Source organism: Melanostigma gelatinosum, assembly GCF_949748355.1.
Source record: "Melanostigma gelatinosum genome assembly, chromosome: 3".
NCBI classification, from domain to species: domain Eukaryota; kingdom Metazoa; phylum Chordata; class Actinopteri; order Perciformes; family Zoarcidae; genus Melanostigma; species Melanostigma gelatinosum.
In genome coordinates, this window is record NC_136636.1 from 11,008,725 (window position 1) to 11,034,909 (window position 26,185).

The 26,185-nt window shown below is 40.8% G+C and overlaps 1 protein-coding gene across 2 annotated transcripts in view; it reads left to right on the forward strand.

The window, feature by feature from the left end:
• The window catches only part of cpne5b (copine Vb), a gene marked incomplete at both ends in the record, with an annotated part of 89,812 nt that overhangs the window by 39,316 nt on the left and 24,311 nt on the right, over positions 1-26,185 (forward strand). For both annotated transcript variants that reach the window (XM_079265413.1, XM_079265412.1), the window contains one exon: positions 18,565-18,628. In XM_079265413.1, the coding sequence (XP_079121539.1) occupies positions 18,565-18,628 (64 nt within the window). The remainder of the gene's footprint in view (positions 1-18,564; positions 18,629-26,185) is intronic.

Genomic DNA, 26,185 nt, shown 5'->3' on the forward strand with positions numbered 1-26,185 from the left:
ATAATTGTCAAATGCACAACATACTGAGCTGTGTCCCGGGAAGCCATACTGGGAGCGGAGGCTGCAAATATGGCCTTAAGCCATGCCTCAGTACCGCAATGTACTCAATCTGAGATGTGTTTGAGCTCATCAGAGAAGGTGAGAAACTGAAAAAGTCATTACAGGATTTCAAATGGCATAGGCAATGTTTACGAGAGAGAGAGAGAGAGAGAGAGAGCGAGAGAGAGAGAGAGAGAGAGAGAGAGAGAGAGAGAGAGCGAGAGAGAGAGAGAGCGAGAGAGAGAGAGAGAGAGGTGTAAGGGGCAATGTATCAGGAGCTGACCTTTGATACTAAAACAGTAATATCAGATGCGAGGGATATTTACACTGAATTTACCCTTGAAATGGATATTTTTATTATTCTATTTTATTGTGACAACCCTGATCACTGATGGATCCTTTTACTCCTGAAATAATTACCATCATAGCCGCCAGGGTTGGATTCTCTCCTCTTTGCCACCTTAACTTCTCTCCCACCTAATTTTATCTGAGCGCTTTGCTTGAGATCCTCTTACACTAGTGAGAATAATGGATTGTACTGTCTTCATTCCCAGTTTAACACAATTGATTTATGCGTTCTTAAAGGGCACATTGCCACTGGAAGATTCAGTTCAGACCTACAGTGCAGTTGAAGCTATGAGTTTCTGGCACTTCTTGTTGTTGTTGTTTTTTCTGTCAGTGGAGCAGATGCCTCTGTCAGCAAAACACTGCTTCATTACTCACACAGATGCCGAAATACACACCGACACCTGCTGTGCGTCATCCAGCTCAATCACACGCCTCAATTATTAGCCACTGAGCTCATGTGCCTTGCTTAAGAGCAGCTCGGTGATACTTGTTGGGGAGGGAGGTGTTCAGTCATCTTATCTGTTCAGCCCTCTCCAGCAGGTTTGAAAATTGAACAATTGGATTCTCTCTGCAGGCCAGGTGTGTGTGACAGCCTCTATATCTTTATACTCATCTTTTACCATTTTCTGTTTCTCATTTCTGCTCCCTCTATTCCCCCCTCACCTAACCTGTCATAAAACCACACATCTCTTTCTGTTGATATGGCTACCAGCTATTTACACCCACTCCGAGTGAGCCGTGCTCCACTGCGCCTCATCATTCACTCTCGGATATGCAGATGCACACGAACACAGGCTCTGAAACAAAATGGCTGCTGTAACAGCTCCAGTTGGCGTCTACTGTGGGTGACATTGTTGTGTGTTTAGACTCTCGTGTATTTTTTGGCTCCTCTGGGAAAAAAGTGACATTTTGTTCTGTTGATGAGGATTGGGTTTTCAGCTTTGTGAAGACATTCTATGTTGTTGGCTGCCTGTGTGGTTGGATTATTTAGCTTGTAACAGGTGCAGGGGCAGTATCAAACACTAGATAGTTATTTATAGCATACATTTCTCCATGTATGCTATAAATAACACAACGCCATACCTACATTTAAAAAGGGATCAGTAGCTCCATTTAAGTTATTGGTTGGCCCCATAAAACTGTAATATTTGGAATATATGTTGCGGCTTGTGATGATGCAGAGACTTCTGGTTTACATAATTGATTGCTTTTGATGAGACAGAAATACAGATGTTTCTTAGCAACCAATTCACACTTCTAAGGACTTTGCTAGCGAAGACATTCCTCAGCTAGTAAGTGAAGATTACATTTACAAAGTTACTGCATTGCACTATAACCAGGATACAGTATTTTGCGAATACAGTCCTTTAACTCTCTCCGAAATTCGCCTCAATTGTTATACACATCAACGAACAAATCTGGATCCTATTCATAGTGTTAATTTGATAATTAACACAATATATTTGCTAAGGGATCTTAATTGGTTACAGGTGTTTTCACGTGTGCATGTGGGTGCAGGTGAATGTTAATAAGTCTAATGTGGATTATCGTGTGTAGTTAATTGAAAAAGTGTGTTTTAGAATTTCAAACAGACAATGTGCTGAACAGACAAGTTAGAAATTGTAAATCACATCTCATTTGGATTATTTCTTTAGTAGAAAGTAGCTCAAATGAAACTCAACTGCAAATGTATAATGTCATTTCTTAACACTTTGAGCACCACAAGCAAAACTATCCCCTGAATTGCTTTTGGGTATAAGTTCATCATTGGTTGTGCCATGAGTTTTAGAGGTTGATATCTCAAAACACATAAAATCAACAACATCTGCATGGCTGAATACCACTGAGTGGGCCGTTTGCAGCACACAAAAAAACAAACACCAGGAATACCTCCTTTTCCCCAAAAAGGAATCGGATAACGTGAACATGCCAAGCTGAGTTAAATAAAAGAAAAATAGCTAGATGCAACCAAGATCGTCTTTCTACAAAGCTAAAATTCACATATGCACACAGCAATGACTCCGTTAGCAGACGTCATAGTAGACAACATATAGAAAAAATAAAAAGAAGATCCAAACAGGAATCCACAATGAGCAAATGTAGGCATCAGTTTGTGGACAATACAATCCCATCTGTAAGGATTCATTCCAAAACTTGGCTAAACACACACACACACACACACACACACACACACACGTACATCCATCTGTGTTTTCCTCCTCTGGCATGGTGTGCTAATGGAGGTCTGGACCAGCGGACTGATAAAGCTGTCATATTGCCTCCCTCTCTGCTTCTTTCTTGCTCTAACACAGAGTGATGAATCAAGTCTCTCAATGGCATCACTTCCACAAAGAGACTTCTGTGTGCTAACACATGCATACACGCAGACGTGCTCTGCACACACACACACACACACACACACACACACACACACACACACACACACACACACACACACACACACACACACACACACACCCTCTCTCTCTCTGGGGAAGCCTTCATTGGCCGGGGAATAACTGCAGTGCAGTAGGAGGTTTCCTCTGAGACAAAGATCATACAGTAAATATGTGGTGTAAGGCTTATTTCCTTTGGGTGGATTTTGGTGGTCAGAAAAGAATAATGGCCAAGAGCGTAATTACCAGAGGGCTCCTTTTCCACATGAGCACCTAACCTCTTCCTCTCCTCACGCTCTATGTGTCTCTCTTTAAGGCCTCAGCGAATGGAAAGCGGAGGGTTTTTTCTTAGGTTGCAGCTGCCTTTCTGTCTTCTGGGAGGTCTATATTGAATATGGATGCTGTAGCTATTTGATCAAGGGAAAGGGGGCTATAGGTAGCCCTTTGCAAATTGGGTCGCAAAGTTAGATTAAAGGCAAAATTGGTAGGATTTAGGTTTTATTCTGTCATGTATCTTTCATTTTTTTCCACCCTCTATCTCACACACACACACACACACACACACACACACACACACACACACACACACACACACACACACACACACACACACACACACACACACACACACACACACACACACACACACACACACACACACACACACACACACACACACACACACACACACACCCCTCTCTCTCTCTGGGGAAGCCTTCATTGGCCGGGGAATAACTGCAGTGCAGTAGGAGGTTTCCTTTGAGACAAAGATCATACAGTAAATATGTGGTGTAAGGCTTATTTCCTTTGGGTGGATTTTGGTGGTCAGAAAAGAATAATGGCCAAGAGCGTAATTACCAGAGGGCTCCTTTTCCACATGAGCACCTAACCTCTTCCTCTCCTCACGCTCTATGTGTCTCTCTTTAAGGCCTCAGCGAATGGAAAGCGGAGGGTTTTTTCTTAGGTTGCAGCTGCCTTTCTGTCTTCTGGGAGGTCTATATTGAATATGGATGCTGTAGCTATTTGATCAAGGGAAAGGGGGCTATAGGTAGCCCTTTGCAAATTGGGTCGCAAAGTTAGATTAAAGGCAAAATTGGTAGGAAGTCAGGATCACCTCAGCTTAGGGGTATTATATGTCTGCAATAAGATAATTTGAAGGAGGTAGACAAAAAAGCGTTATTTATCATTTTTTTATTGATTCTCGAGATGCCGGAATTTCGTGGTTTTAACACTTTTGAATTTATACTCTGTTTTGAAACAAAAGGCTCCGACCAATTGACCATTCGCAGCACTTTGACTTTTTTGTTTCCGCCAATCACAGGCTATTTAGCATCAAAGGATCCAGCAGTTGGCTGTGGTAGAAGGAGACCATTTCTAAGTGTGACTGCAATTTCTACTGGTTCCTCCTTAATTGCTGCTCTCATAAATTAGTTAATGTTCTTTCAATCTTTGGAGTGCAATCACACCAGTGTTTCCGTGAAGGAAGGAATGGAAGGAAGAAAGGAAAGGGAAGACATGTTTTCCACTCCACCCTCCAGCTCCTGCTTTGCAACTGACAGGGAAGTCTTTGATGCTGTGATAAAAAGTGATGGTTGTAATGCCCAAGGCAGCTCATGTTTGAAGGTTTAGGTGACGTGAAACGGATGGTTCAGGGGTGCTGAGCTCCATGGAAATGTGCTCGCCAGAGAGGGGGTTTGCCCCTCAGGAGCGGTGTATTGTTTATATGCAAGTTGCCTTATGCAAAAAGACAAAATTCAATAATTAGCTTACATTAAATAAATGAGAGCATATATCAAGCAAATTAAACGCATGACTCGTAGAGAAGGAAAGTAGCAGAGAAAACAATCCTGTGTGACTGATCCATCTCTCCATTCAATTAGAGATCAGCTCTACACCAGGTCTAAGTATATGTGACTGTCAGGTATCATGACGTATCTTTCGGCCTTTAAAACAGAGGCAAAACGAATTGTTTCTGAAAAAAAATTAAATGACTGAAATTGAGAAAATAAATGAACAGAACATGATAAGATATTAAAAAAAGAAAACATATTTCCTTTTTTTGATAAAAAAAAAATAGACCATTTGATCTGGAAAGACAACAAGATAATAATAAAATAACAAGAGTTTCTGTCTGGCCCTAAAAACTGCAGTTATTAAACCACTCCTAAAGAAGGCTAGTTTAGACTCCGCAACGATGAAAAATTATAGGCCAATATCAAACCTCCCATTTTTAAGTAAAACAATTGAAAAAGCGGTTTTCCAACAGCTGACCGACTTCTTGGCCGTAAATAACTGCTTTGATGTTTTCCAGTCAGGCTTTCGACAGCACCACAGCACTGAAACTACTCTTGTTAAGGTTTTCAACGACATCCACTTAAACATAGACAATGGCAGAAGTTCAGTCTTAGTGTTACTAGATCTCAGTGCTGCATTCGACACGGTCGACCATGCCATACTCCTAGAAAGACGAAAAATCTGGGTGGGACTCTCTGGCACAGCACTTAACTGGTTTGAATCCTACTTGAAGGGCCGAGAATAATTTGTGTCTGTAGCTGATTACACATCAGAGCTGACTAAAATGACATGTGGTGTTCCCCAAGGTTCAATACTGGGGCCCCCTCTGTTCAACATCTACATGCTTCCACTAGCTCAGATTATGGAAAACAACAAAGTGTGTTATCATAATTATGCAGACGACACACAAATCTACATAACTATGTCACCAGGGGACTATAATCCCATACAAGGGCTGGGTAACTGCATTGAACAAACCAACAACTGGATGTGCCAGAATTTTCTTCAATTAAACAAAGATAAAACAGAAGTAATTGTTTTTGGTACCAAGGACGAACGATTGAAAGTCAGCGCTCAGCTTCAGTCACTGATGTTAAAACCCACAAACCAAGCCAGAAATCTAGGTGTAGTTATGGATTCAGACCTCAACCTGAACAGCCATATCAAGACAATTACAAAATCAGCCTACTATCACCTGAAGAATATATCAAGGATTAGAGGACTTATGTCTCAACAGGATTTGGAAAAACTTGTCCACGCATTTATCTTCAGCAGACTGGACTACTGTAACGGTGTGTTTACAGGTCTCTGTAAAAAGTCCGTCAGAAAGCTGCAGCTGATTCAGAACGCTGCAGCTCGAGTCCTCACTAAGACCAAGAGGGTGGACCACATCACTCCAGTTCTGAGGTCTTTGCACTGGCTTCCTGTCCAACAAAGAATTGACTTTAAAATCCTGCTGTTGTTTTACAAAGCACTGAATGGTTTAGGGCCAAAATACATCTCTGATCTGCTACTACCTTATGAACCATCCCGACCCCTTAGATCGTCTGGGACCGGTCTACTTTCTGTTCCCAGAGTCAGAACTAAACATGGAGAAGCAGCGTTCAGTTTTTCTGCTCCACATATCTGGAACAAAGTCCCAGAAAGCTGCAGGTCTGCTGAGACCCTCAGCTCATTTAAATCAAGATTGAAGACTTTTCTGTTTGCTGCTGCCTTTAATTGAACCACATTCAATTGATATATTAATCAATTTCCTGCATTTCTGCATTTTACTACTGCATTTCATTTCTTACACAGTTTTTTAATTGTTTTTGAAATCTCCTTTTCTTTTGCCCTGTGTTTTGATGCTTTTAATGATTTTATGTGAAGCACTTTGAATTACCTTGTTGTTGAAATGTGCTGTACAAATAAACTTGCCTTGCCTTGCCTTAGTTTAATTGGTTTTCTTGGCCTAGAGTTCAATTTGTTTAAGTCAATGCAGAATTGGCTCGAACTTCATTAAAAGCAAGGAAACCTAATAACAAGAAAGGACAAAGTGTGTTGTCTTCTCAATAAACACAGAAGCTCTTAGCTTGTTTGTATCTACAGTATATTGATAGCATCTAGGTAATAATTTCCTGCATGCCGCCATGTCAAGTAAGTTCAAAGTGTCATCAAAATATCATCTCTAATCACAAAGAAATGTCATTAAATGCACTAATTACAACCTGTGTTCTACAATCTTGAACAAGAATAACTGTGCTATGGTTAAAATCAGAGCTGAGATAGCTGTCAGTAACTACAGCTCAATTTAAACTTTCAGCTGCATAGCTGCGAGGGTCCACGTTATGTAAATGTAACCCTCCCTTTCCGCAGTAGTCCGTGCAATGTATCTACATGAAGCCCACAATTTAGTCTGCATGTTGTCTGCACATGGGGGACCACGTCTGCATATGAATACGATATGGCCTAATTAATCCACTCAAGGACAAAACTGCGAGGCAAAAACTGCAAAGTACACAAAGTACCTATTTGTAATTTACATTCTCCAAAATAATTTGCAATTAACCAAATTACCACATATTAAATAAAAAAATTTATATGTGGCCCCCGTGGCCCATAACTTTTCCCAGTTGGTGATCCAGCCCTGGCAGACGTCAATGTAGCATGAACCGAGCAGCTGTCTGCATCTACATCCAAAGCCAGATTCAACTTTTTAAATCGGGTGACCCTGCATTGGCACCCCCGCTGTGCCAGTGTGTCATTGAAATGAATAATTGAATTATTCCACACGGTTGTTTGTGTGTATCCTGGTTGTAAGCCGGATCCTGAAGCAGGGCGGATAACCCCAGCAGACCCATTCACAGCTAACCTAACCTAATGGCAAACAGGCTTTCCCTGCACCGTTGCTTTGTCAGTATGAGAGCTCATCCAGTATTGATTACCTTGTGTCTAATATCTCTGAGCAAAACTCAGTTTCCTCCCCGTGCAGGCAGGCAGCAATTGATCACTGTTTTTCTGAGCCGAGCCATCTGTCAGGACAACAATTTTTCTGTCATTGCGGTTTGAATTGCAGCGATGAATCAACTTGACGGATGAGGTTTCCTGCGCTGAATTAACGAATTCAGGAGCGCTGTTGAGCATTAACTGATTTATTAGGTTATAGTGAACCTAAACTTCACAGTAATCTGGTTTGAAATCCACAAAACACACTACTCCTGCATTAAGCTCAGCCTGTTTAAATATTTGGAGACAGCTATTTTGGCAAATGGCATCGATTTTCTGCCAAAACGAATTAGAGAACACAGCAGCATCGATGGCAAACAAAGCATTAGAGAGATTGGCTGCCATTGGTACGATGTTAATTGCCTGAGGTGTCATTTATTCCCCAACAGAAAGAGGGGAAAAGGCTTTTTTCCCCCAATTTCACACTGTGTTTGTGACGATAAACAAAGCAGAACAGAGAAAACACATGTAATGAAATTTGTCAAGCCTGTTTCATTTGTTCCTCTTTGCATATTGACTTGTTCTCCACACAATTTTCCTCAACCGGCTTGTTTTGAAATCACATTTCCAGATGTTTATTTGCTTGACAGCTTCTGCTGTGGCAGTTGGAAAGTCTTAAGAGGGAAATGCAATATTACCCACAGACTGAAAAAGAGCACTCATCAAATAAGTTCCATTGCTTATCTGTCTCTAAGTACCTTTATTTCCAGGTACCAGAGCTCCTCTACCCTGAAAGACAATGCAGTGCTGCCTTCTGATGCAGTGTGTACTTCATTTGAGCCATGACGAATGCTGGGTCACTCTCTCAGGCAGAAGCTGAACAGAGAAATTGTAGCAGCCGTATCAGTTCATTTCTTTGCTCTCCTGGGTGGCTGCTCACTCTTTCCCTATTCTATTTGATTAATGGCACGGTCTCTCTGGTGGCTGCTGTAATAAAGTCAAATGAGGTCTCGTATTGGCGGAGGCTTTGTAGAATCAGCAGTGGGTAATTGAGGTGGTTTATGTCTCAGGTGGGGGTGTGTGTCTGTTCTCTGTCCTTACGGCAATGAAATAGTGTTTCACTTTTCCCTTTGGCAGAGTTAGTGAAGTCAGGAATTGTGTTAGAGAGGCCTTGCTTCACTGCACATTGTTGTATGTTTGGATGGTCATGCTTGTGTTCGGTTTTAAAGGTTACAGAGCTGGTGGCGTGGAAGAAACATGCCTCCTCCCCGAATGCATCAAAGTGTTCTCAGTTTGTCTCCTGAATAAAACAGCGGCAGAGGAGAGATAATTGAAACGCTGTATTCCACAGTATCGTCTTTAACCAACAGTGATGTTCCTTTGTCATAGAGATATGTTTGGCTTCCCGCGCTGAAAACTGTCGCAGGGGTTTCCAGAGAAATCCTGCCTGAAGCCTGGTAATCCTCAGTATCTCCTTTCACCAGGTGTTGGGAACGTAAAGGAGCGTGTTTGGGTTATCAGCATCGAAGAAATTAAATTCTTGACATCAATAGAATTATTAATGTCAGTAACAATTATTAATGATTATTAATAATAATGGGGCACCACCCTGCGAACAGGGACCAATAACCAAATGATAAAACTAAGTCTCATAATTAGTGTTCACTCACAATGTCAGTAGTCTGAGTACTATTACACATTCAGAGTGAAAGTGAAGGTTTAAGTTCGAGCACAGACCACATATACAGTTATTATCACGATACGCATGCACAAAGTAATCACAGACAGCTGCTCTTTAAAATATAACAGAGTTTATTACGTTCTAATACTAATGATCTAGTCAACTAATATCTAAACTAACAACTATACATTCATGAGCACGCTATCTAAAATCAACAGACGATTGAAAAGAGGGGTGTGTGTGTGTGTGTCTGTGTGTGTGTGTGAGTGAAAAGGGGGGGGGAGAGCGAGGGAACAGCTCAGTGACGTGTGACGTAGTCGGGACGTGGTGACGTCTCTCATGCGCGAGACCCAAAATGGCGGAGAGCCAACATGAGACCCGGTGTCTACATGTGCCGGTATCTGTTTAGCACGTAGCTAGATTAGCTCAAAGCTATATGTGTGTGTGTGGGTTAGTAAAAGAGAAGGGAAAGGAACCCAAACAAAATGAAATAAAACAAGCGATTACGATCCTCTGCGCCGCGCGGGAGTACGGAAGGTTGCTCTCTCAGCCAGGGGAGCAAGAACAGCGACTCTTTGTCTCAGCCGGCGGTTCTGACCTCCTGAACTGATGAGAAGCAACTTCGACCTCACTGCGGCTGTTTCAACACAAATCACAGTAGCATGGAATACACGCTACTTCTACACAACCCCTACGATCTCAGCGATCGTTAGTGTCGGCGATTATTAAGCATACACCACGTTATAGAAATGAACAGTACCTTAAGCACACAAACAAGATAAAATAAACACAAATTAAACTCTCTCTAACTCTGCCCAGAACCTATTTCGCCTTACGGTACGATGCAATCGTGGTGATTGGTGGGGGGGGGGGGGGGGGTTCTGAGGGGTTTCTTCTGAGCTTCAGTGGGCTTAGGCAGTGACTGCGGAAGCCGTGTTCTCTCGATGGGAGAGAATCGCTGTCGTCTCGAGAAGGGACTTTCGCGTCCTTATGGCCGGAGCAGACGAGGCGCTTGGTGGAGAGTGGAGAGTGGAAGTTCGCTCTCTCTTTCTGAAGGAGTCTTGCTTCTTCACTTCTGCAGGATTAAACAGGTTCGCTTCGTAGATGCGAACAAAGATAAAATAGACAGTTTGGTGAATTCGGCCAGCGGATATAACTGTGAAACCGAGGATTTTGGTTAAAAAGAGAAGCAACGTTGCTGTGTGCCTCCTTCTACCCGAAGGGATCGGTGGAAAAAGCATTGAGGTGGGGGCTGCAGGTAGTTTTGTAGAACAGTGGCTGAACCACAGGGGTCCTGGGGTGTCTTGGCTCTCGGCCAATGAGATTGCAGCGGTGCTTTCAGGTAACTTCAGGAACGCATAGTTTTTGGGGGGGAGGAAACTCACACCCTAATGTGAAAATAGGGCTCACCCTATCCCCCACCCCCCCCCCCCCACACTTTGGTTCAAATTCAGTCCATTCTGCAGAAACAACACCCAGCCAAGAAAACACCCCCCTAATACACACACACACGCACACACACACACACACACACACACACACACACACACACACACACACACACACACACACACACACACACACACACACACACACACAGAAAGCAATTCTTGAATGTGTCAGGACTAACATCGCAACCTGACTGACTGTCTATTGTTCACTGTTATTCACTGTCAAGGCCACACAAATTTACATCACCAAATGGTTTTAATAGCAGGAAAGACTCTTTGGGACAATCAGGGCATTTCCGTTGAAAACTCCTTTGACATTATTGCAGTAAATAGTTTTTAAAAAATCCATTATGCTCCATTATAGTAGCTTTTAGGGAAACTGATTATTGAGGGAGCCAGTGAGGTAAATTTGAGTCAGAAAATAATAAAATACTGGTGTTGGTGCCGATGCTCTGTGCTGTGGTGGTACTGAACGGACAGCTCCTGTAAAGTCACCGCATATGAATTTTCTGCCGCTATATTCTTTGTAGCCCTTATAGGATTTCAGCTTGAATGTATTAAATCAAGTTTTCGTGTTATGCTAGACAAAATCTATAACCCCTCTGTTCTTTTGAATAAATAGAGGAAGGACTTGAAGGATTTGTAAATGCATGTGTAATTGTATTTGCATTTGACATGCAAAAGTAATGAGTGCAACCAGAAGAAACTTTAACTTGATCAACAGAGGAAAAAGAACTCTGCAATACTGTGTTAATTTCAAATAGATTCCTTGGTAGAGCAAAAACACCACCTCCAATGACTGCACTTTTAAGTAGTTTAATTGTCATTGAACCACCATTCAGAAGGCAGAACTAAAACAGTTTGTAACCTGTTTAAGGTTCCCAACAGCTGCACAAACTAGAGCTAAACACAAGCTTTAACGGAGATTGCTTGTGGAGATGAAGATATTAAAGCACAATTACTGCTTACCAAATTACTGTCACATGTTTGTTTAAAGTAACTTTAAAGTAAAGTTCTTTGTCTGAACAACCTTTGGCTGCACGGCATGACTTTTATATCACGCCCAGCACAATGCGAGCTGTCCATTTGGTTTGACTCATTCGATTGTACAAAGAGAATCTGAGCTGACAGCAGTGGAACCTGCATGTGATCCTGAAAATATCAGAAGATAACATCTGCAGCAACCGTACCATATCCAGAATTTGAAATGAAACTCTACAACACACACACATCCTGGTTTCCTTGTCCAATACCCCACGTTTTGTGCTCATTACCATGATTATTACAATACTGGCCAACTCCTACCTCTTTGCTCTTTCCTTCACTGTTAAACATTTTGTTGAACTGACATTTCTATTGCTTGCACATTTCTAAATGACCAGAAAATGTATTTAATTTGTCAGTTCCACAAACCATAGCCATAAACGCCTGTGTTCAATTTGTTGTTTCCTTTACAAGATAGCCTAATTTGCAAAAATTTGTAACCATAAGTGCCCATAAAATGAGGTTATTATATCAACAGCAGCCAGTATTCATCATCATCTTCTAAAGTGTTGGCCTCGCTTGTAGCACTCATTCACCCACAAAACACTGATGATCATTTGGTCAGTTTTAATGGGAGCTGATAATCACCATCTCTGGAAGGTATTTGCAACAGATGGTTATGTGCACACTGGCACTGGAATGGGGTGGACATAGACGTTTTGTACCCCCTACTTTTAGCCAGGTATTATGGTCACAGAACGTTGGCAAAAATATCTTAGCCAGCCTAGACGCTCACACACCACACGTCCATTTTCACACATAACGAAGAATGTATTTATAACTGACTCAGTAAAAAACTGAAAAGCAAAAGATACTTAAACAAAAGAACGGACTGAATACCTAATTTGCTGCTCTGTGCCAAAACATCCTCACACATAATGGGAATCCTCTAGAGCAGGGGGCACCAACCTTTTTGAAACTGAGAGCTACTTCAAGGGTACCGAGTAGTACGAAGGGCTACTTGTTTGATACAAACTTCCTGATTGACAAAGTTGCACAGATCACCTTTTAATAATAATAATAATAAGAGACTGTCTGATCACATGTCAATGTTAATTATTCCTCACAATAATCATTAACAATGATTTCCACAACATGATGGTAGGAAACACAGATATATTTAAACATTTATTTCTGTTATTCTGTTTCAACATTTGAAAGTCAGAGGTATCAAATCTCTGATATAAAAAATCCATGCGATTAATCGCGATTACATATTTTAATCATTGCCCAGCACTAATATATATAACAATTCAATGATACACACTGAAAAAGGCATCCCCTGTGCTGAATTTAGACATTGAAAACTGAATAAAGCATTGATCTTATTGCTTTTGGGATGTGACGCCTTTTTGTACCGTCTTTGGTTACATGCCCTCTACCTCTTTCTTTCTTTCTTTCTTCAACTTTTGCGCCCTTCCCGCTCGGTTCAAACCTCTCATTTTTCTTTGTTAATGACATGCATTTCAAGGCTCTCTGTCAAGCTGCACAGAGTGAATCAATGAGGCGCAGTTCTTTACTGTAGACGCCTTTGGTAGAGTGCTCTTCTGGAAGTCCTCCAGCACAATGTCACTCTCAAGAAGTCTGATCAATGGCCCTTGGCCCAGGAAACAAGCTTTTGTGCTCTGTGTTACTCGAATGCTTTTATGTTTCCACTCGAACCCTTGTTTGGAGAGGAACAGTTACAGATATATTCATTCATCTTAATATGAAACTTTCAATTTCACTTTAATTATTCATAACTTTGAATGTTAAACTAGATCTAAATCATGCATCTTTCCCACATAATTGTCACTGGACGACAACAACGAATAGAACATTTGAATTGAACGACAAACATTCGTGGCTCCCACAGAATGAATCCAACGGACTTTGGTGAACCCCTGACTTTTCCCGTAGCGCCGCGATGAGTTTGACATTTGAGGTTTTCAGTGAAAGTCTTGTCAACTTTTGCTTGATTGCCATGAAATCTCACTCAGGAATAACTTGTAACTGATTTTTTTATCGAACTTGAATCTTTTGCCATCATCAGTTTGAAGATTGTTCAATACTTTTGTTTCTGACTCTACCTGCAAAGCTAAGGACACTCCCCTCACTCCCAGCTGTATTTTGTATTTGATACTAATTAGAAAATGTTGCTGTGCTAACATGCTGAACTAAGATGCTGAAAATGGTAAATATTATACCTGCTTTCAGTAGCAACAGCATGTTGTCAGTGTGTTAGCATGCTGTTAGTATTTAGCTCAAAGCACCGCTGTGTCTACAGCCTCACAAAGCCATTAGCATGACCGTAAACTCCCAGTCTAGTTCAATCAGGAAAGACAACGTCTGCGCTTTTCTAACCATGACCCAAAGAGGTTCACATTATATTATATTATAGTCCAATCTTTTTCTTGTTATGAGAAGATACTACAAGCTAAAACATGGAATTACAAGTCCAAAGGAATTTCAGGTGAAAAACAAACAAATGTGTTGCTCTGTTGTGGTCACATACTGAGAAACAGTAGCATGAATGTTATAACAGGATGTTAATGGCATACACAGCGACTCACATTGTAAGCTGGAAAGAGAACAAAGAGTAGCTTCCAAATTAGCCCAGGAGTTATCATCCATACTTTTCTTGTCTTGGCAAAATTAATTTAGCGTTCCTTATTCACAGCAGTTTGCTTTAGTCTTGACTCCCTGAAGATTTCTGTAATTACAGATTTCCACTACTCTGAACAAAAAGTGTGTGTGTGTGTGTGTGTGTGTGTGTGTGTGTGTGTGTGTGTGTGTGTGTGTGTGTGTGTGAGTCAGAGAGAGAGTGTGTCAGTGGGTCTTTATGCTTTGAGGGATTTGGTGCAAGTATTATTTCTAGGTTTACATGGTCCTTTGGGCGATAATATGTCTCCGTCTCTTCCTGTTTTTGCGTGTGTGTGTGTGTGTGTGCACTCTGTCAATACCAAACGCCTTTATTTAATATCGGAGGTTCAGAAGCACTTGTGTATTGATGCTGTGTATCTTTGAAGCATTATGCTAATAGATAGGTTATATTATGCATGCATTACTGCTTATAAAGCACAATGGAGCTTGTGTGTCACCTTGCAAAAAAAAGGTTCAAATTGGATCTTATTCCATCATTCACCTCCGTCCTCCAATATTTCCTGAAGCAAGGAGACGGATGGGCTTTTTTTCATGCATAGTCATGAAATAAATCCAGCAGGGGATAGAATGCAGTTTAAAACGAACTGCTTTGTTTTCTTTTCTGTCAGTCCTCAGCAGAATTGTGAATATTATATTTGCAAAATGTCTTTGTTGACAAACTTGGTATATCTTGAGTATTGCCCACACATACATACAGTATACACTGCTGTAGGTATACAGTATATTGTGGTGAGACACATACTTATTATACACTGGGTTGAGATTTATACGTTTATATTCGTCAGGCTGAAACAATTACAGTCAATAGACAGAAAATCACTCTAAACGTATTGGAAAAATGTATAATTTTTCAACCAAACAATGGTAAATATGATTTAATTGATTTAATATCTTTTAGGAGATTCTAATGGTCATATTTCCTCATTTTCTGACAAGTTATACACATACGCACCTTTAAAAAGGTTATTATTAAAAGCAATCAATAAAAATACTGTTAGATTTCTTTAGAGCTTTTGTATTTTTGGATAGCATGTAGCACAACTAATATTCTCAGTAGGATCCATTTACTGCACACGTTCTTCAGATACAACTTGTACAAAGCATAAAAGTATTTTTCAACTAACCTAGGTTTATGGTTGAAAGCCCTGTTCCTGTGACTGTACACCGTGTTATTCATTTTAGCCATAACTGCTTTGCTCTGCAGCTACTGTACAGTCACAGCTTGTCAGCACAGCGCAGATTTACTTGTGTAGCCCAAACTCTTTTAGTTTGTTGATTTTAGCTGTTCAGTAGCCTTAAGGTATCAGGTTATTTCTGGGAAGAACTGAGAGGGAATGGATGTGGCTACAGGAGGTGAAGGAATGTGTGGAGTAGATATGGAGTCATTTGTCTATTGAAAGCTGTTTTTTTGAGGCAGAGGCTGATGGGGTACCAGATGTCTAATATGTGTGTGTGTGTGTGCAAGATTTTAGGTGAAAAAAACAACAACACTCACAGTCGCCAATGCAACCAGGATGGTTTTCCCACATCAAGATCAATGAAAGTCTTTTACTGTGTGGATAAAAGGTCTCCGTCTACCTCTTAAAAACCCACTCACCTCTACACAAAGAGCAGAATGCACTTATACACAGCTGGAGAACACTTTTGCCAGTCTGATGACCTCAGCATATTGAGTGAAAACCAGAGTCCATCAAGCCAAGTCCATCAATCTTTTGTGTAAATTGTCAAAAAATGCAGCTGGAAATACGACTGTAATATAAGTATAGTGTAAATCTTAACTGTAGTTGGTTTTTGTGCAACTTTGTTGCTGAAATGTCAAGAGCATCCAACTTATAGCATGCAGCATCTACCTTACCCACAACGTCTGTCTCCTATGCAATATATTTTTGTACGACTATGCTTTGCTAAAGACTTTTAGGAAAAAACAGAATAGCCGCAAAGGTTACATTTACTGCACTGGCACAAAATGTTATTATCCAAGAATTTAGACATTCATATTCTGTAAAGATGTCGTGGTGGAGGCCTTCGGATTGATGAGGAAATGCTGCGTCTTACGTTTTGTTAGGTTAAGACGGCTACAACACTTGGTTAGGTTTGGGAAAGGTTGACTCGTCTAGTGTCATGCTTGAAGTTACAATTATGTGCTTTAAGTTGCCTAAACAAACCATAAAAATATGAGTCAAGCTTTAGTTGGCAGGAACAAATATTGTAGAAAATAACTGGAATATGTTGACTGAAAATGTTTTGCATATGCAGTCCGTATCTCCGTACATTGGCAGTGAGAAGTTTGCAGATAAAGCATATACAAAATATATTTGCTCATCCAAACTCGCAAGTGTGAATAGTTTTCGTGAGGAAGTGCACAAACTCTTTCGCTCCTCTGATCTAAAACCAGCATTAGATAATTCACCTAACGTCTTTGGACTGAAAGAAAGCCAATGCAGGTCGCCCACAACCACAACGCCTCGCTACGCGAAACCCTTTCAAACTAACAAGGCACATTCCTCTTACTGTGGCACACAGCTGATGAATGAGGCAATTAACACACATGCTAAATGGCCGCAGTAAATGTCACAGTCCTCTGGTGAGACATTTAGTGCTCTGGGAGATCTAACACACTAACATCAGGCAGATGAATGAGACGCGATACATTTTGTGGGGAAAAGGGAGAAACATTTAGCATTTTGTCTAATGAGACCAATGGGCCTTAAGTGGGAGCATATTTCATTTCTACACAAGTCTCATATTGACAAAGAAGTTGAATGGATTTCGTCTGGATACAACTCATAACTTAAGCTATTCAAACAACACAGTTAATCCAAAATGCTTTGCAGTACAGACACAAATGAGAATATAGAAAAAAAAGTACAGACTAGAATCACAAGTTCATAATGTTCAGAGTAAGAGAGCCAACCAACCAACCAACCAACCAACCAACCAACCAACCGTGGATGACAGACTCACAGTTCCAGACAAACAAAACCAGGCAAAGTCAGAAGCTGGTGGGTCCTGATTTAGACCCGGACGTATAGCGACTGACAGGCCTTTGGTAAGAGGATCTCAAGTCTGTGACAGCATGGTATGAGGACAGGAGTTCACTTATATATGCAGACAAAAAAAAAGGTTTTCAACTCAGTTCTATGAGGAAGCCAGTAGAGGGAGGAGAGAGTTGTGTCAAAGGGATAGAGTTAAGTAATATGGTCTCTTTTTTGATCATGTTGAAAGCCTTGGCTTGTGGACTGATTTTCTTCCATTAATGTGTAGAAAGTATGTCCTGATGGCATGTGATCTTTACATCTGTTCCATTTAAAACGTAATAAACAAATTCCATTTCATGACAATTAAGATTACATTCCACCTGTCACCTTAAGTGGACGAAAGGACTGAGGAAATATGAGTCTTTGTTGGCAGGTTACCATTTCAAATACCTTAACACATAATGTCCTATTGGACTCCTGACTGCTCAAAATGTTAAGTAAAAAAAAAAAAAAAGCAAGACAAGAGGGTTGAGCTTTTGATGGCCTTTCTGATTCTCAAACTCTTCTTTCTTTTGAAATTGATTTTATCAGAATTATTTTATTAAAATGAATTAAAAACAGACGAATAAGCAGATAAACTCAGTTTTGCATTAGATGATAATACTGCAACACTGAGATGCCAAGGTTCAAACACACTGCCACTGTTATTTCCCCTGAAGCAATTAAGGCCCGTTCGTCTCCACCTCCCCTGGTGTAAAACACAAATACAATGAGCTTAAAGGAGCGCATCATGAAAAGATATAGCAGGAAAAAAGAAAGATATGACACATGAAAGTATATGTTTGCAAAGGGTATTTTAAGATACCCTGTACATCTCCCGTGTCAAGATGTACAGCAGTAGTGACTGCTTTTGTTTGGTTGATCACACGAGTATTTAAACCATATTGGAAATTAGATCAGTTGCTTTGTACAATCGGGAAAATGTAACAAAACAGACTGGAAGCTTCTGTAAGAGGCTCATAAGCAGGTTCATCACATGGCCCTGTTGAGTAATATCAAAAATTGGAATTCAATTTAAAAAAGACTTTCTGTAAGTGTCATGGAATGTCAAGGATGAGTTAATCACAAGGACTAATTCCCAGTTGAAAAAATTAAATGCTTTTATTCTTGCGGTGACCTTTAATTATCGCCTAAGAGAGGACAAGTAGAAGATGTTTTCTGTAATTTATGTTCAGCTCTTATTGCTTTCTCTCTTTACTCCACAGAGGAATCCAAGGGAAGAAATGTGGCACTGTCGTCCTGTCCGCAGAGGAGCTGAGCAATTGTCGAGTGAGTAAGCACTAATAATCTCCCCTGTCAAACACACATTAGCAGGCAAACATCTGTCAGAGAAGCCTCGTTAAACAGTCTTAAAGTGAATTTAGCGTGAGGAAGTTTATATAAGCAAATAAGTGCAAGTGCACAGCTGCAGACAAAAGAAACTGCCTGTGGGGTCCACGCATGAAGTTTAATTTATCTGACATTGTTCACGTTGGGTGATGAACAAGATTTGTCAGATTTGGGGTATTGCCTACTTGTGCTCATGCAAATGTATTCTGATACGTGAGAGTTCGTTCTTCGATAGCCGATGCTGCTTAAAGGCGGTTAACGCTTTGCCTGTGTTATTGTCGCATCGAATGAACGCGTGCGATGTAATTCCGCGCATTAAAACATGAGCGATGCCATCATCCATCGGCGATGGTTGACTGTCATCGACCACTGAGGTCCGCTTCGTGATTTAACAAGCAATTCCAATACAATTATTGTTGTCGGTTTGGAAAGTTGTAATTGCGTGTTGCCTCTGGACAGCGCGCAACCGAGATAAAGACAGAGAGAGAAGCAAAGAGTCTTTTATTCGTAATGGATACCGCTCCTCTAGCGGGTTTTGTGCACATATGATTCGATCAGTTTGGATGATTTGTGCAGCCCCAGTCACCCCAGAGAAGAGAGACGGATAGGCCTTTACAGACGTGGGCCCACAGGGAGCAAATGCCAGAATTGTATTTAATTCAAATCAATATTTACTTTGAAACACATCATTCATCACAGCTTGATCGGTTCAAATTACAGCATCTTTAGTCTAAAAAAGTAGCCCTTAAGAGATTTACCTATACTGTGTCTGTCCATCTATCCACCAACCTATCTACCGCCCTTCAATATACCTATCACACTTATTTACACACCCAGACACACACAAACACACACACCGGCCTCTCTGAGCATAACAGACAGGGCAGCTGCTCTCACTCTGCGGAGAGCCACGTCGTCTAATGAAACGGCCCAGGAACATGATGGGGTGAGTGCTGATCATCCCCTCAACCAACCAAAGCCTTGGACGCTTCAGTGGGCTCCCAGCACGCAGATTAGAAGAGGATATTGAAAAGCAAGGGAGTGCAACAGAGCAAATGGCACAAAGAGAGAGAAAGAGAGTAAATGAGAAAGAAAAAAGGGCCCAATGAAAGAGCAAACAAGCAGAGATAAGCCGGAGAGAAGGAGAGATTTGTAGATGTGAAGAGGAGAGAGAAAAAGTCAGACAGACAGAAACAGATACAAAGACAGTGGAGTGAATCATTTGAGGATTATTTCATGCGTGTACTGTACCAGCTCTTAGATATAACAACTGCTTGGTTGAGACCGACTGTCCCTGCCTGAAACACACACACACAAACATGCAAACTTACTTCCACTTCCACACACTTGTTAACCCGTCTGGATACATATTTACATACAAACAAACCTGCATTAACATGGAAAGCCTGGTTCAAGCTGCATAGCACGTACAAAGCGTTTAGCAGCTAAAGGGCGAGGCCTTTTCCTCGGAAGTTGGTGGAGACTAAAACACGGCTAAAAAGAGAGTGAGTTTTGGACTTAAGCCAGCTGGCCAGATACACAACTCGAGATGAAAGCTGATCGCTGATTGCTCCGTAACTGCCGGATGTGTAAAAAGGAAAATCTTCTCCAAAAAGTCACCATATTATCTCAAAAGGCATTAGGTTATTATGTTGTTTACAGCTTGTCTCAAAGAAGCCTCAGCTTTATTGTGAAAGATTCCAAGTGCATGATTTTAAACATCTCCCTATAATGCAGTCTGATAGATGTCATATTTATGGAAACAGTTGAATCTTGACGCTTGTCTGCACAGCATAACTTTGTAATAATGGACCCGCGGGTGGGTCTGGCCAGGTTGAAGAGGTAAACGCACATTTAGCATTCATGAACTGACATTATTCATCATTTTCCATTCATGATGTAGTCCGTGTGTCTGTTTTTTTTTTTGCTTACATGCCCTGCAGTAGGAAAAAAGAATACACTTGTACATGCTGGTGTGGTGTGCAGTTTGTGTTTCTTTTTCTTTTGTCGAAAGAACTGTTGGATCAGTTTGAAAAAAGACTTGGCAGGTTTATTCTTGAGACATTATTATAAAAGAGTCTAGAAAGAGACACACTTTAAATGTTGTATACCTTTTAGAAATTTGTCTCTACAGGAGGTGCCCATCATTAGAAAAATGAAAAGAAAAGCAGCTAAAGTTAATAAACTGAGTTCATAGGTCAAAACAGATACCATCAGTTAATCAGCTTTGCTAGACCAGACTCACTGTGCCTTTTTCTAACTTGCTGCAGAAAAAATAAGCAGCCTAAGATGACCAATGACATTTTTGTGGTCTTGTGGAAACTGAAATCTGAAGATGAATACTGCAGTAGTGCGACACCTGAACTCTCACCGACTTTGCTCTAATTATTTTTCAGTTTAATGCCAAAAGTTACAACCGATTCAGCAACCACATGTAGCGTACGAGAACATCTTTCCGATCATTGATTTCCACAACGGTTTGATTTTGATAAATGTGAACCACATGGACAAATACCATGAGAGCTTGAGGAACAGAACTGGTAATTAGGAAAAGATTGCTCTCCCATTTGGTCACGTTTATGAGGCGTGCAGTAAAGTAATAATATGTGCTGGTTATTAAAAGTTAGGGCAGCTATCCAAACACTTTACCATCAAAATATTGGGTTACATGAATTTGATTAATTGCAAAACTATCAACACATCAGAAGGGACACATTTCCGGGGGTGGCTACGGCTCTTTGGAAATACAACGTTTTTTGGGGGGGCTTAAGCAGCTGCAACAGTAAAACCCTGATCCTGCATGTCTGACAAATACAACTTGAACAGTGGAAAGGTAAAGAGTACATGTTGCTATAGCAGAAGATACAAACTTGTAGTGAAGTCTAATGATGACAGCATCTCATCATTTATTCAATTTCATGGCACTACTGACTGCCTACTTTGGGCCACCATAGAGTAATAATGCTGTTTTATTGCATTTTCTCCGACATATTTGCAACAGGGTATGTGAGCAGAGCGGTGTTTATTCAGTTTGGACCATCTCTCTGTGTTCCCTCTCTCTTCAGGATAAAGCTCCATCACACGAACAAGCTGGTAAAACCCCAAGAGGGTTTTCATTTTTTTTATTTGCACAAATTTAACCGCTGAACTGGGGTTGTTTTTTTTACAGTCTGTCTCTTTTGGCCACAAACAACCAGTAGAGATGTTCCATGACTGATAGCATAAATGTGTTAAGTGTCTGTGACAGGAACACCAGTTTTTAGCCCTTCTTTCTTCCAGGCCCTTTTTTTGATCCTTTGATTGCACATTCATGTCATCAAAAGCACAACAAAGTTGATGAAACATTAAAATTTTCTCCTGAAGCAAATTTCACACCACAGATCAAGGTCTGTTCGCCTTACTTTCTGTGCTTCCATTCACTGCCTTCTTTGATGGCTCAAAATGTCACTTGGCATTCTGCAATAGATCTTTAAAGGCAGCGTTCACCGCATTTGCTACGGAGCAAACTGGAACCGGTTTTCCTTTAGAGCGAGCAGAGAAAAAGTGGAATAAATGAAATATCAAATGTAGAAAATGGGAAAACCTGGAGCAGCTGTGGCGCGTTTAGAAGATGCGGGTGGGAAGCAGAAATCGCTGACACTCTATTCGACTCACGTATGCTGTTTGGCAATCCTCATTAAATGCTACAAGACAACATGAATCACAGATTTCATATCATGTGGCTTTAAATCAAGCAAGAAACCGGGGGGAAGCTCATCCAGGCAAGGAATTACCAATTTGTAGAAACACACGTAAAATAAAGAGTGCACATGCCATATTCATTTTTTCCACATTTAGCCCCCAAGAGACAGAAACACACTGACTCACACTCACTCATGCTTATGTGATTCCAATGTAAATGCACTGGTTTGGCCCTCATGCTATACTTTTACTACTTCTCCTGTTTTCTGCTCTGCATTTCTTCGGTCTTAATTAATTAGTGCATCTATAACTCTCACACACTACTCTGTCACAAACATTCCTTCATTACTCCTCTGAGGGTGTGGACGTGTCTCTATCCAGCCTATCCCCCCTCTTTAAATATTGATACTCTGATTCACTCCGTATTAGAAAATGGCTGTTGATCACAGACCTTTGCAAGAGTCTGTGTTCGTGCCATAGAACCTTAATGAGGCAGGAGCAGATGCATATTTAATACCCTCAACGCATTCCATCACCATAAATGCTTTTATGTGCCTATTAGCTCCACAGAGATTTTCGTCCTTAAGAGCGGAAATGTTGCCAAATTGTTCTTGATCAGCAAGTTCACTTGATTGCTACCAACCATGGGGCCATGCAACAGTCTTCCTGTGTTCTGCAGTAGTACGTGTCACCATCTACAGTTAATACCAGTGAGCACATGCTGTATACTTGCTGAACTTCATGCAGTCTTCTGGCCGTGATTAGACATTCATCAACACCTGAATATCAGAATAGCAACAACAACAACTTGTTTCTTACACTGCACGGGTTCACTATCTTCTGCAGGATGGATTAATCATCCCACCTTTCATGTTTTATTAGACAGGAAAACCGAGATGATTCTAATATGCGAGTGAATGGAGATGCTGTGATCTACTTTACTTGCACTGTGTTTTACACTGGGGAGTGATGTATACCTCAATCTGTAGATAGTTGAGCCCCAGAAAAAAAAATGGAGCTGGGATGTTTCTTAAATATCTTTTATTCAGTGCAGGGAGAAGACATTCACAGTATGCATCTTCAGATGTTCATTTTTACTTATGGGTGCTGCAATCCAGAACACTAAATTGTAAGCTTGAACACTGCCTTCATGTGGATAGAGACTACACTGTCACAGTCAGTACCAGTTGAAGTTAGGTACTTGTTGAAAATAAACACAGTATCCAGGGATAGAAGGCAGAAAGCTACAGAAATTAAATCTGTTGCCACAGCAATTATTTATGCTGTTGCATATTCAGATGACATAAGTATTCAACTGCTTGTGTGTCAATCATGACTACAGGAGCAAAAGAGTGTTTTTAAGAGAATGAAACTGGGTGAGTCTATGTGTAGGAGGGATGGGTCAAACGGCAGACATGTGGTGTGTGTGTGTGTCCTCGGGGTGAGAGCAGGAATACAGATAAAGTTGCTCTCGCTGCCGGCGTGGAGTGGATGTGATCATGAGTGTCAGAGGGAAGTGTGTGCTGCTTGGTGCCTGGCTGTGTGTGATAAAGCCACAGCGAGGACCCTGTGGTTCGATGCATACATGAATTTAAATGAGCATCAGAACATGTGCACGGGAAACACTCCTGCTCTCACTCTCTCTCACACAGTCTGTAACGCTCACAACCTCGCACACATTCTCTTGCTGATTGGCCACGCGGCCATCAGCCAGCACACAAGGTGCAAGCTGCAACATTAAAAAGCTATTAAGCTATCATTAGTGGCACCATGGCTACCCAGTGTACGGCCTCGAGTCCTGAAAGCAACCGCAATCTACTGTTGTAGCATTTGAACATACTGTAATGAACCCACTGTGTTTCAGAGATTAGCCACAGTCCACATGCCACAGATAAGTCGCCCAATCCCTGCACTGCCACCACACAAGGAGAGGCAAGAACAGCGAGGGGCAATAGTAAACAAGTAGTACAAGCCTCAACAGCAGCCAAGTGATTTATATTTGGGGTTGTTGAAAGCGCTACATTTCATGATAAACAACTGGGGGAGAAAATGCACTATCAGGCTTATTTGTGTGAGAAAGAGGGGTACTCAGGAGAATGATTAAGAGTTGGTTTGCAGCGAGTATTAATGTCCCAGCATCTGTTGCTGGCCTTTGATTCATTTGAAGGTAAATATATAACATTTGTTTGGTCTTTGTGAGTTCATCTTTTGAATCCAAGAGTCACTTTCAGACCCAATTAATTCTTCATATAAATACACCAGAGTGCGTAAAGAATTGTGTTGACTGATTAATTGTTGCCAAGCTAATGGAAATGGTACAATCCAATTCTAGTGGTTAAATGTGAAAAATCGGATCTGCCATTTGTAACTGCAATCATCATGTATAGTTCTGATAGAATGTGGTCACGTAAAGGGCATCGTCTGAGTAGCAGAATGCTGTTCTCAAAGGAAAACACAATGATAAGCTAGGCCTAAGTCTTTGGGTGTAAATAAATTGTCACTTGAGTCGGCATCAGTCAGGGCTGAAGACTAAACGTTTGGAAATGAAAACAATTCTGGTGATTTGGAGCCAATCTCATCCATTCGTTGCGAAACCTACGAAAAATAATAAGCTGTAATTCGTAGGTAATATCCCACAAAGTCATTTTGTATGTTATGGATGTGATCACGAACGAATAAGTAAGACCGCAAATATCATGCAAACCATTGTACAAGGATACGTTGAACAACCGCATTTCTGACCAAACTGACAGCGGTTGATATTTTCACAAGGAAGAAGAATAGGTGGAATGAAAAAACAAAGGTTATCTCAGGTTCTATGATATTTTACCTACATTATGACAACATTCAATTTATCATCGTGTGTTTAGTTGAAACAAGAGGCAAAAAAATAATAAAAAAATACAAAGCCCGAAGCAGAAACTGTGCTTTGAGTTTAATGTTTCTCTGAGGCTGAAATATACTTGATGCATGTGATGCTTTCCAGATGTTGTGACAGATATCAGAAGAAGTTAGCTTGATGACTGTTACTCGTGCTAGAATTAGACTTGGTAAGCAGCTGGCACTGTTAGCAGGTGGGTGGACACAGTACTATGGTTCGGTATTACAATGCCTGCATACTTGAACACATGGTGATAGATAAAGCTAGAGTGTATGGTAGGCTGACTGCCAGTAGTTCATAGAGTGGAAGCAGGTGACATTCACACTACACAGACTAAAACAATGAAGTCATATATATATATATATACATATATATATATATCCTCATACAAATGAGAAAGGAGCATTGTTCCTTTGTGTAACGTGACTCATAAAATAGTCCTCCGAACTGTTCTTTGAGTCTTCCGGGAGCTGTGTATACATGTGTGGGTATTTGTATGAGGTGTTGTTGAATACTCGCTGTGTGCTTGTGTGTGAGCATCTACTTGGCAGGACATGGAGTCCTACTAGTCTTACACCCCTGCTGTAACTAATTGTGCTCATCTCCAGCAGTTAGCAGGTGAAACATGGTGGCTGTGATGTGACATGTTGACAGAAAAAGATTGAAATAATCAGCCAACTGAACATTCATTTGGTCTTCTACCTAATCATGTTCATTAACAGTTATGGTCCTTAACTTTGAACATTTTGCATTACCTTGTGACAAGATTCACAATGTGCCAAGGAATACAAATAAGGATAAACACACACACACTCATAACAGATTACAGGATTCATGCAGTATACACGATCCTATTGTGTGATGCACAGAAAGCTTCCTCCATCTGTTGTCCCACTATAAGCTGGGAAGAAGACAAAATAGGCCACATAAATAAT